The sequence below is a fragment of the Lissotriton helveticus genome, chromosome 10 (genome assembly GCF_964261635.1).
Source record: "Lissotriton helveticus chromosome 10, aLisHel1.1, whole genome shotgun sequence".
NCBI classification, from domain to species: Eukaryota; Metazoa; Chordata; class Amphibia; order Caudata; family Salamandridae; genus Lissotriton; species Lissotriton helveticus.
The window spans coordinates 103,270,011-103,282,566 of NC_136071.1; the positions used below are offsets into that span (position 1 = coordinate 103,270,011).

A 12,556-nucleotide genomic window follows, 5' to 3' on the forward strand; every position below is an offset into this window, starting at 1 on the left:
TTCACATACAATCATGTTAACATTGTGTTGAATCAATTTTAAAATTGTAACACTATGAATGCAATATATGCCATCATTTGCCCTTGTCAATTGATCTACATCAGACAAACAACGCAAAGGGTACACATATGCATTTGCCAACACAGAAGTCATATTCGTTGTAAAGTGAATGGATCACTTTCAAGTAACAGGACACATAGAGGATGACCTGCGGTGGCAGGTCTTTACGGTGATTAAACCCCCACCCAGAGGTGCTGGTATCAACTTTCTTCTAAACAAAGAAGAACTGAAATGGATTCTACGTACCAACAGCCTTCAGAATGAGTTAAACAGGTCAGAGGATCGGACTAATTTGCTATAATCCTCCGAGCAGATATTATCACTTTCTGTGGTACACTGATGGTTCGTTCCTTCGAGTTAGCCTGGTTGGGCCTTTAATTCAGTCTTATACTTCTCATTTAGACTCTTTCTACATATGCCAAACTGGGTATCTGTAAACTTGAATATGACACACATGTCGGAATAACGAAAAGCTGTATCTCTCATATTGACATATGTTGATGATATTCTGTATGTTTTTTAAATCTAATGTATTGGATACTAGGTGTATGCACTGACATTTGTATTACAATTTGTGGTTTTATCGCCTTTTTCTTCTAATTTGCTTTCCTCTCACTACATATTATCCTTTTCCTTGCTCCAGTGGTTTCTAAACCTTCTGTCCAAGATGGCCACCACTTTCTCACGTTCAGGACCCAATCACATTAGGGCGAGGCCTTCTTCCAGGTCTCAATTTATTGGAACTCGCACTCGTCCTGTTCCCTATGCGAGCCGCACATCATCGCTGCTCCTGTACTGCGCATCTTCCCCTCGCTGCCTGGAGCAGCGCAACACTGATGCTCACCATCCGGGGGCCTTCCGATATTGACCCATTCTATTTCACGGGCCACAGTGCCCTACGCCACTGGACACATCCGGCACAAACGACCTATCTACCGGGTACAGCAACAGTGTCACGCTTAATGGGTTCTCGTAATATCCTCCTTAGAAGCACACATTAATCCCCCCTTCCCCTTTTCTTAGCAGCCCCACCCAAGCTGACCGACCAACCAGGTTCTATTCAGCTGGTCGTGTCTCTACAAATTCTAGCTCGTAAGGGTGCTCTGGAGTGTCTGATTGTGGTATCCCTAGGGCCCTTACTCAGTTGCCTCACCGGTTTCCATGGTTTCTCACAGACTGCTGAATTATATGACAGTTGCGGGCGTGGCGACTGTCCTCCACCAGTAATTGCTCAACTGGTGTCTTCCACGCAGGTCAGCGCCTGGTTGTCACTACAGCAGTGTGAACTCGGTTTATTTAAACCACAGCTAGGCTAGCTCATGATTCTTTCATATAGGCAGTATGGAGTTGTGTTTATTAAAAACCACAGCCAGATCACGCCTAGATCCACAATTGAGTACTACTCATGGGTGCAATTAGTAGCTATCTCGCCCTTACAGCAAGTGCTTGCACGTTCCCCTCAGGTACGTACATGGTATGAGAGGTGGTCGTGTCAATTTCTCATTTTTGTTTTTTTCCTCCCTTCCTTTTCACCTATTTTTATTTTCCTTTTTCTCTCCCCCTTTTTTCTAGCTTCTTGACAGGCATTTTCTTTCAGGCATATATTTTAAGTCCTGATGATGGTCCCCATATTCTAATGAGTAATCGAAAGGTCATCAACCAAAAGGTACCATGACTATTATAAATGTGATTTATTCAAGATATGAATAGCATGGATACTGAAAATGTGGTGCTAATTCAATATTTATATAACCACAATGAAAATATGAGTTTTTGTTTATATACATTTGTTCAGTTTTTCCTGTTTTCTTTCCAAACCACAGTGGCTTTGTGTGTTGTTTTGAATATTTATTAAAAATACTGAGTATATGATCCTGCTTAAGATTGACATTTAGTCCTTTTTTTAAAAGGACATAGGCTATGTAAAGCATGGCCCAGGGCCATTATAGCCTATGGCATTATTTAAACACTGCTTGATTATGTTACAGTGGTACTCCCATCTCGAAGACGGGGAATGATTCAGGCATATGAATCTATGAAAGATACCAATACTGGATAACCGTAGTTACAGGTAAGTAACCTATTTTCTTCTCCAGTATTGGGGTATCTTTAATAGATTCACATGTCAGATTAGCAAGCAGTCACCTCCAATGATATCTTGTCTGTTGAGGATGGTGGGTGGCTTTAAAAAACTTAGTGAACTCTAAAAGTTTGAGGTAATACCAGAAGCACCTTAAAGGCTATACCTGTACGTACTGTTTTTTTTTTTTTATAAAGAGGGTAGGAAGAAAAGTAATGCACAGAACATCATAAGAAAAAACGTAAGTAATTTCTTACAGCATAACTTGTAATACAGTTTACCTAGTAATGTTTCACATCATAAAGAACATGTAGGCATATGAAATCACCATGAAAACAAAAGACTCTAAATATTAGATAGAATGAGGCTTCCCTTAATGGAAGAAATGGCATAGCACCTCCTGACCCACTGCCGCATCTGCATCTTGTGCGGACTTGAAGCAGTAGTGCTGCGTGAAGGTGTGAGTGGTTCTCCAGGTTGCAGCACAACAGATTTTTTCCAACGTCACTCAGCGAAGAGGGCAGCTAATGAGGCAACTGCGCTGGTGGAGTGAGCTTTTGCTGTGCCTTTTCAAAAGTTTGTTAGCTTTGATATGACAGAACTGTATCACAGCAGATATCTAACTTGCGATAGTGGCCATTTTTATTGCAGTCCCATCTCTGCCTTGGCCATAGGCAACTAATTGATCAGTTCCTTCGTTCTCTTAAGGGCGAACTTAAGGCAGCGGTTGACATCCAACTTATGCAGTGTCTCCTCCGTAGGTGTTGATGGTGTAATCGACTCATCAAGGTGGAATTGTGAAAGCACTTTAGGAATACATGTAGGAATAGTCCTTAGAATGACAGCTAATTGATTATTAAAAAAGGTTTCCTAATGGAGAAGGCTTGCATTTTGCTTACCGTTCTGGCTGAGGCAAGGGCCAGCAGAAGAGCGACTTTCCATGTTAGGAATTTCAATTCAGCTTTATGAATGAGTTGGAATGGTCTTCTCATGAGTTGTGCAAGGACAACGTTGAGGTTCCATTCCGACGGAGGTGCTCGCACTGGAGAAAAAGTATGGAACAGTCCCTTCTTAAATTGTTTGGTAAGGCTTGAGGCACAGAGAGAAGTGGCGCTGGAAGCTCTTCTACAGCAAAAGATGGAAGCTAGATGCACAATAACTGAGGCGAAAGCGAAACCAGATTTTACCAAGGAAAGGAGATATGGTAAAATCTGTTGTGGGGATACTTCAAATGGATGCAGGCCATTTCGTCTGCACCAAAAACAGAACCTTTTCCATTTCTTCTTGTACGTTTTATTGGTAATTTGCGCTCTAGATTTCGAGAGGATGTCTCTACATTCCTGCAGAATGCGCTTGCTCCTAAATTCCAGGAACTTAGGAGCCAGGCGTGTAAGTGTAGAGACTCCGGATTCGGATGGCGCACCGGTCCGTAATCCCTGATTAGAAGAGAGGGGTAAATGATAATGATAGCGCACGACTACCCGGAGGCATCTCGGCGCTTGCACGAATACCGCCGAGGAACCCTTCCTGGCCTTTCCCTGTGAGGAGCCCACTCCTGGGCACCCCCAAGGTGAAGTCAGGCATCCTCCGCGTTGTTGGGGCCGTTGTAGAGATTAAGCAAGCTATTGCCCAGAGGTGCAGAGTGGGGCTCATGATCAGAATAGGCACCGAGGCGAGAATTATCAGGTCCGAGGAAATTGAGCCCGAGACCCGCCGAGGCGGGAATTGAACCCTGGTCCCGGCCAGACTACTGCATCAGGGTCTGCCGCTCTAACCATTGACGTTAATAAGTAACAGGGTTAGACCCAAATAGTCACTGGGACCTGGGTAATTGTGATTATGAAAACAGGGGTCCCGGACTGAAGGACAGTGATTTTAAGATATAATGAAACAGCAGATATTGGAAAAATTCAAAATGAAAACGATTTAAAGAGGTTACGACGTTTTATTTCACAAAGTAAACAAACAAACCGATTAATGGTTCATGCAATTTTTTGAAATTTTATATACAATTCATAGAAATATTGGTGCCCACATGGAGAGGGGGTTGGGAAGTGCAGTGAGGGATTTCGTGTGAACAAAGGTGAAATGCATAAATAACAATCAATTTTACATCATTGATCGAAGATTTATATTCTAGACTGGTCTCCCTATTTCGGAGCCACATTCAAAATGGATGAATCACAGTTAATTTACAGAAACAATATCTCCTCTTTTTGGCTGTACAGATCCTGTTTGACCATAGGAGTAAGTACCAAGGAAAACGTCTACGTTTCGACCCTATTTGGGCGTAGGGTGATTGGCCCTTACAAAACGGGTCTTCATCAGGACAGGGGAGCGGTGGGCAGGCCTCCTTGGGAGTGGAGAGCCGATAAAGTTGCCATCAGGTTGGGTCGTTATCGCCTCCTGGAGTTTCTCCGGTCCCGGTTTTAACGTCGGGAATGTTGTCAGCAGATCAAATCTTGTCAGACACAGTGTTTGGCGTGGTCTCGAGGCAGTCAGTGAAAGCAGCTCTCGTAACCAGGAAGTAGGAGTCGCCCCCGACAAGACCCGTTTTGTAAGGGCCAATCACCCTACGCCCAAATAGGGTCGAAACGTAGACGTTTTCCTTGGTACTTACTCCTATGGTCAAACAGGATCTGTACAGCCAAAAAGAGGAGATATTGTTTCTGTAAATTAACTGTGATTCATCCATTTTGAATGTGGCTCCGAAATAGGGAGACCAGTCTAGAATATAAATCTTCGATCAATGATGTAAAATTGATTGTTATTTATGCATTTCACCTTTGTTCACACGAAATCCCTCACTGCACTTCCCAACCCCCTCTCCATGTGGGCACCAATATTTCTATGAATTGTATATAAAATTTCAAAAAATTGCATGAACCATTAATCGGTTTGTTTGGTTACTTTGTGAAATAAAACGTTGTAACCTCTTTAAATCGTTTTCATTTTGAATTTTTCCAATATCTGCTGTTTCATTATATCTTAAAATCACTGTCCTTCAGTCCGGGACCCCTGTTTTCATAATAAGCTCTAACCATTGAGCCACACTTCTCTACAATCTACATCTGTGGTACATCTGTAGACGTATGAGTTTGACTTCTGAAAGAAGTAGTTGTTCCTGGAACCAATGTTGCCTGAGCCACCCGGGCTCAATGAGAATTAGGCAACATCTCTCCAGCTTCATTTTGGTCAGTACTCTTGAAATCAATGAGATGGCGGAAAGGCGTAGGCATATATCCCTGACCATCGCATCGAAAGGGCATTGCCCTGAGACCCCGGGACGGGGAACCTGCTGGCTTAGGACCGGCATTTGGTGTTGATGTCTGTTGCAGACAGGTCCAGCACTGGCTTTCCCCATAATGTGAATACTCCGTCCAGCTGGAATAGGTTGAGTTCCCATTCGTGGCAATTGTCTGTAACTCTGCCAAGAGTGAGCTAATAATATACTGGGCTAAGTACTTAGCCCAGTATATTAATAGACACTCAGTCCGCTACAAGTAGCCCGCAGCAACCGTTGACTGCATAAGTGGCTTCGGTTGATACGCTCATGAATGTATACATGCGTTTGTTATTAAACAGAATGCACACGTTGCGGATGTAGTGTATAATAACAACCCACAAAGCGTTGCACTTGCGCTGAAATACATCACAGTGAAATAATAAAGTTAGTTGACAAAAACAATAATTGCACACTATCATACCCACAAAGCATCATATAAAACACCATTGTGTATATGTATATAAATGTGAAAAGTAAGAAAGGACTAATGTAAAGCACTGCCGTGATCAGGAACGCGTAGGAGAAACACTGACTAAATAAAACATCGTATAAGCCAAGAGGAGTGCCGCGTTATTCATCTTTGTGGAAATAATTTTGCGGGACTTGGCCCTGGTCCCGCCGCGAGCACCGACTGCGAAAGTGCTCCCTTCGGAAGCAGGACTTTTGTGAGAAGATATATATATATATATATATATACCCCATCAGTGAGCAAGAACGTTAAGTCCGAAACGCGTCTGATGGCTTGCACCACAACGAAATAAATCGGTTTTGAAAATCGAAGACTGGCTTGGCGTTATTTTGTAGTCTGCAAACCTGTCAGTGCAACGAAGCACTATCGGAGACAAGTCGGAGAATATATATATATATATATATATATATATATATATATATATAGATCAAAAGAATACCCTTTCAGGCATAGAGTGACGTATAAATTATTATACAAAAAAAGAAGCGGAGAATTCTGTGTAGTTCTCAAGTTTAGGTGGAAAGCATCTCCAGTATAGAGCACTCCCAACACCAGCGACATTCTAAATTTGCTCACCTCAAATGTCTGCTTTCTCTCAAAGTCTTTAAGCGCAGTAAAATTGTAAATTTAAGAGATTCACATATGCACTTGGGATGGTGGGTTATTTTGGTAACAGACTTGTAAATGTAAAACTGTAAACATTTATTTAGTCCCCTTAATATGTAAGTAGGTAGTAGTCCATAGGGAATGCTCACTGGGGCAGTACTAGAGGACAATTTTGGCCAACTGTTATACAGTGTGTCATCCTAGAATACTGGTCATACGGTGGTTCTAACTAAGGCAGTTGGAGCTTCGAGCTGCTCATGAACAGTTGGTGACTCTTGGGAATAAATCTTGGTTACACTCACCGTGAAAATTGTCTTACTTTCTGAAGCAATATAACAGTATCACCCTCAGTTAAGTCGAGAGTGACTCAGTTTCTTTAGACTAACCTGATAAACTAACTTGATTGTTTTTCCGCACCAATTTAAACCTTGGAATTAATTGAATTAAATCATAAAAATCATTTTTGTTAAAAAGCAGGTAGTGGCAGAAAATTCGAAAGTGTATTGAGGTAGGCTAATCATTTTCAACAAATTGATTTGGCTTGAAATGTAAACATATTCTGATTTCAGGCAGATACCTGAGGTTTAATTTATCTGACTAAACAAACTTACTTTAATTCATAGAACTAAGTGCTATTTGTAGTGGTGGAAAAATGGTGGAAAACGTCTGCCATTTTTTTCTGAACATGCACTTTGTCTCTGGGAACTATATTCATTCTGCTTTAGCGTTTTTATTTTTGGCAGGCATGCTTACATTTTTCCAACCTTTCTCCCATCCTCATAGACATGCTGCAATTAATCAGAAGCTTATACAAATGATTCTTTTTTGGGTAATATTTCAATTTTGTGTGCGTCTTATCAACCGGTGCAGGAGTGGTAGCACCTCAAAGTTTAGCAAGTAGTTGATGTAAGATACCTAGCAGTTTGCATATTTCTGCTAATTCCCAAGGGTGTAGGCTGGGAATATCGAGTCGCGAATATCAACGGGACAGAATATTGTTACAATAATATCAAGGGACACAATATCGAATGGTAAGTTTCTATACATTTTCTACACCTAACTCCAAATCTATGTATTTTCATGATATATAATTGTTGTAACAATATTTTGTCCCGTCAATACTCAGGATTCATTATTCCCTACTACAACCATCCCAAGACATACACATTCCTCGAAAGACTACTTTAAAACAGCCCCAGACCATGGGTATCCTCGCACTGCTTAGTTACAATTGAAATAATTCCTGATACTTTCAGTCATATATTTAACTATTTAGAGTTGTTCAAGAAGTGGTATTTTAAACCTCCAGCTTGGGAGAATTCGGTCTTTGATTGTAATAATTTGATCTATTGTCTTCTCTAGACTGTTTGATTGGGACAAATGGTTGGTTAATTTCTGTGTTTTAATATCTGTAGTGGTTAAAAATAATTTAAGTCTAAAAGCACTTGCATATCTGTTGCTTTTGTAAGTGTGCGGTCTTACACGAAGGTATAGTTTTCTCCAGATAACTAACAGATTGTACCCACTCATTATTTCAGAGACGTGTCTCTTATCTGATCTTTTATTTGTCTTGGCCCAGTCATCTGATTAAGAGGAGTCTTATTGGGATTATGCAATTTTCCTCCAATAATTATACTTGAAGGGTATGTTGTAAAGGTTGTTTCTAATCTATAGCAGCGCTTCCAGATCATCGGTGATAGGCCCATAATATGATACCAGTATCCTAGAAGTTTTTACTCATATACTTGTGCTATTACCCACTTTTCTTTCATCAGCATCATGATGCTGATGAAAGAAAAGTGGATAATAGCACAATTGGAGCTTCAATTCTCTTAACCTACAGAATAAAATGACCATCTCTGCATGCATCTGTGGCTCATGAAAAATAATGCCTGATGTGCCCCCCCCCCCCCCCCCGTCGAGCCAACACACAGCTGTCCTCTCCGTCTGCTCACCTTGAAGGTAGCATTTCTCATTGCTTTAACAACTGATGGGCGAGTCAGTGAACTGCAGAGGCTGTTTGTGTGCCATATACCATATTTTTCCCAGACAAGCTTCTCCGTACAAAACACCCTTCCACAAACGACAATCCACCATCTTGCCAACTCTCTATGCGCTGCCGCATCCCTCCAAGGGGAAAAATGACTCTGCCATATGGTTCCCAATAGGGCCATGAGATTCTACATTGGGGTAACCAGTGATTACCAAAGGATGATTAATATGTCATTTTTTTCTCTGGAGCGAAAGAGGGCAAAACTGTGCAAAAAATACCATCTTCCTCGGAATTGTATTATGCATCAAGATCTGGTATGGGTTAGCTAAAAAGCAACATCAGAAGCATTGTGCACTCATTCCACCGGAGCAAAGGCTGCTTCTACTGCACTCATGTTTGGTGTGCCGGTTCTGGACATTTACTAGGTAGCTATGTGGTCGTACCTACACATGTTCACAAACCACTACTGTTTGGACACCCAGATCTGGTTGGACGGACACTTTGCTCATCTGTCCTCGCAGTTTTCCCTGGTCTGAGCCATTTCACAGACCCTCCACCTGGGAGGTAGTGCTTCGGTATCTATTTACAAGGTGCAATTAGAAGTCTCTATCAGAAGAACAAATCTGAAAGAGACAATTAGTTATAGATTCCTTACCTGTTGAATTACCCCCAGGCGTCAGACTGGACCTAGAGAATTTCTCGTCAGCAGTATCCCTGCGGGTTGAAAGGTGGCGTCGGTCGGCTCCGCGTTCGTCGTGGTCGCTGGGATGAGGTCGCAGCAGCTACTCAGACGCCACCCTCCCGCACTGATATCAGTTCTTTCTTTGTCCGCGCCAGCCAGCGCAGAACCGGAGTAAGCGGTACCTCCAGTAATTTTTTGTCTGACTTTTTTGCGGCTTTTGTCGAGAACGATTTTGAGTCTATCAACTCCTGGTGCACGTTAGGGATGCCCGATTACAAGGCATGCGGTTCCTGCTGAAAATTGATGTCGGTGATAGATTCACACTGCGTGTGCCTGTGGTGCCTGCAACGCGATCACAATCCCAAGTCTTGTTCCGAATACCGGACCATGAATCCAAAGTCTTTGCCGGAGCGGTCCCGAAAGCTTCTCGAGGCCCGGCAGTCCGCTCCACCCTGTTCAAGGTCCCGGTCGTGCGGGAGGTCGAGGGACCAGTCGCAGAGCCAACGCCACCACCACTCGTCTTCGAAGTCTTTGCTCTCCTGAGTTAAGTCAAAGCACAAGAAGAAGACGAAGAAGCATTGTTGCTGTTAGACTTCTCCCCGTGCGTCGGCCGACGCAACGAGGGATGTGGGTGGTCCCCCTCCCTGGGCTCCCAATCCAGAGCCCGAAGGGTCGGCTTCGAGTCTCCCTCCTTTTCCGGGATCTGGAGCGACCCCTGCCCAGCTTCGAAGCTTTTACGAAGCGATGCATGCCATCTTTGGGCAGTCTGACTCCGCTGGCATGCCTTTGGGCCCCACGGACTCGGCTGGGGACTCTGGGTCTTCGATGCTGGCGGCACCGGCACCACAGTGTCCCCTTGGATCCAGGCCTGACTCCCGATCGGCACTTGTCGACCTCATAACACCTCCCCCGGTGCAGATTCCACTGGCACCATGTCCGCAGCCAACGCTGGTTGTGTCCCCAGCCGGCGTTGACACCGACCTCCACCCCGATGTGCACAGGGAGCCGGACCGACGCCAATGGGTACTTTTGTATCCCTGTTCTACCCTGGTTCTTTCAGGCCAGATTGGCAACCAGATGAGGGTGAGGAGGACTTGGAGGGGTCTGGAGACCCTTTAACTGGCCAGTTGTAGTATGATCTGGCCTAGAGAGAGAAGTTGGGGGAAGCCAGTGGTCTGAATACCTCCCCAGACCTTGGCATATTGTCTCCTTCTTCCGTGGCTACAGAGGAGGGAGCTTCTTATGCAGTGGTGTTGCGTAGGGCGGGGGAGGCTCTCAACTGCGAGCTACCTACGGTGGTAGTCAAGCCTAACCTCCTGACAGAGGTGCTTCCACCGGCAGCAAGCTCCTCGGAGCCTCTGCTGCTGTTTAATGAAGCCCTAACTGACATGCTTTTGGGAACCTGGTCCAGGCCCAACACAGGGGCTCCTGTGGATACGATGTTTGCCTGAAGCCACCGCCTGGCTCCGGGCGACACCACTTCCCTCTCCCAACACTCCACACCTGAGAGCTTGGTGGTCCAAGCCTCAACGTCCAAAGGCACATTCCCTACCGCACCACCTGATAGGGATTCCAAAAAGCTGGAACATCTTGGGAAGATGTTTTCTTCCTCCAGCTTTAACTGTGGTCGGTAAACATTGCATGTCTGTTGGGACGTTGCACCCAATCTGTGTGGGATACGGTAACGCAGGTGCTGCCACAGTTGCCCGGAGGAGGCCCGGGCCGGGCTCTCCCGTGCAGTGGCCGAGGGGAGAGACGCAGTCAAGTTTACCATACGATGTGGACTGGACACGGCAGACTCGCTTGGCAGTACGATTTCAACGTCGGTAGTCCTTCATCACTACGCCTGGCTGCGGCCGACTGGTTTTTATGGGGATGTCCAAGCTACCCTAATAGACATGCCCTTTGATGGCCTGATCGGCGGCAAAGCAGACAGCGTGCTAGAGCACTTCAAGGACTCTCGGGCTATAGCAAAGTCCTTGGACCATCCCACCACCCGTCCTGCGCAGTCTGCTTTTTTCCCCTTTCGGGGCTACGGAAAGGGTGCCCCGCCACGTTCCACCCAGAGCAACAGGCCGGCGCAAGCTGTTAAGCCCCTGCGCGGCCGGGGACGTGGGACCCATCGCCGTGGGTCTTAGGGCAAGCGAGCGGGCCAGTCCACCAGTGCCCCCTCTGCAGCAGCAAGCAAACCCTCCTAGTCAGACCTTTCAGGGCCACCAATCACTAGTGGGTGGCAGGATTCGCCATCACCTCCCCCACTGGCGCACCATCACGTCGGACAGGTGGGGTTTGTAGATAGTCCGAAGGGGCTACTCCCTCCCCTTCGAGACTACCCCCCAGCCATGCCACCTCAGTACCATTGAATGTCAGAGGATCATCTGGCCCTTCTCCAACAGGAAGTTACAATTCTCTTGGCCAAGGGAGCCATCAAGTGAGTTCCTACCCCAGAAGTAGGTAGTGGTTGCTATTCCCACTTCTTTCTGGTGCCCAAGAAGGACAAAGGCCTGCGTCCTATCTTGGATCTCAAGAACGTCAACTGCTTCCTCCGGAAGGAGGAATTCAAAATGTTGTCGCTAGTTCAGGTTCTGTCTGCCCTGAAGGACTGGGCTAATTAAGGCCCAGCGGTGCCAGGGAACAACACCTAAAACCTTCGTGGGTTACCTGTTCTGGCGCACTAATGACAGAGACACGGGACACTTCCTTCGGCGTCAAAGATCAGCGTTTATTACTGCAGGGAGGCAGAAGTCACAAGAAGTACAACAGAGTGTAGGTTCTGAGAGTCTGCTTCAAATTGCAAATGTGGATTGCTCCTTTTTATACACTGGTTCGTCTTTGTACAGCATACGAACAAACGGTTACGATTTAGTTCCCACAGTAAACTTCAAAAGGGCTTTCTGAAACCCGGAACATAATTATAGTAACATTGCTGGTTCCCAACTGTAAAAGCACATTATCCTGCTGCTAGGCACATTCCACTCTAGTTGTAAAAGGACGAGAGTAAGAGACAGAACAGGTGTAAGGAAGTCAGACAACAGAAGAAGAAGGAGTGTGGGGGTAATATCGGAAGCGCAGTCCCAGGATCAAAGGATTCGAGCCGGGCGCATGCAAGGCTGAAACAATAGGCCAACTTGGGAAGATTACCCTCGAGCGGAGCCATCTGCCTCTGCCGTGTCATCCCTCGGTCATAAAAGACGCATGAAAGGACTATGCGTCTTCCGTAAGGCTTGGGAACTAAGGGTCATGATGCGGACATTTGCCTGTTCGCTGACTACGTGAGGGCAAGGAACAAAATGGATGCCGTATCTAAAATGGAACCCGAGGGTTCAGTTGAAGAAACGCGTAAATAAAGCGAACCCTGCCAAGTAGTGTAGCGAAAACGC

At 45.2% G+C, this 12,556-nt stretch overlaps 1 protein-coding gene across 1 annotated transcript in view; it reads left to right on the forward strand.

Annotated features, from left to right (window-relative positions):
• Positions 1-1,692, forward strand: part of MEIOB (meiosis specific with OB-fold) — a 1,496,662-nt gene extending 1,494,970 nt beyond the window's left edge. Inside the window, exon 15 of the mRNA XM_078664874.1 lies at positions 1,633-1,692. Within this exon, the coding sequence (XP_078521000.1) occupies positions 1,633-1,677 (45 nt within the window). The 3' untranslated portion in view covers positions 1,678-1,692. The remainder of the gene's footprint in view (positions 1-1,632) is intronic.
• Positions 1,693-12,556: the final 10,864 nt, after the last annotated feature.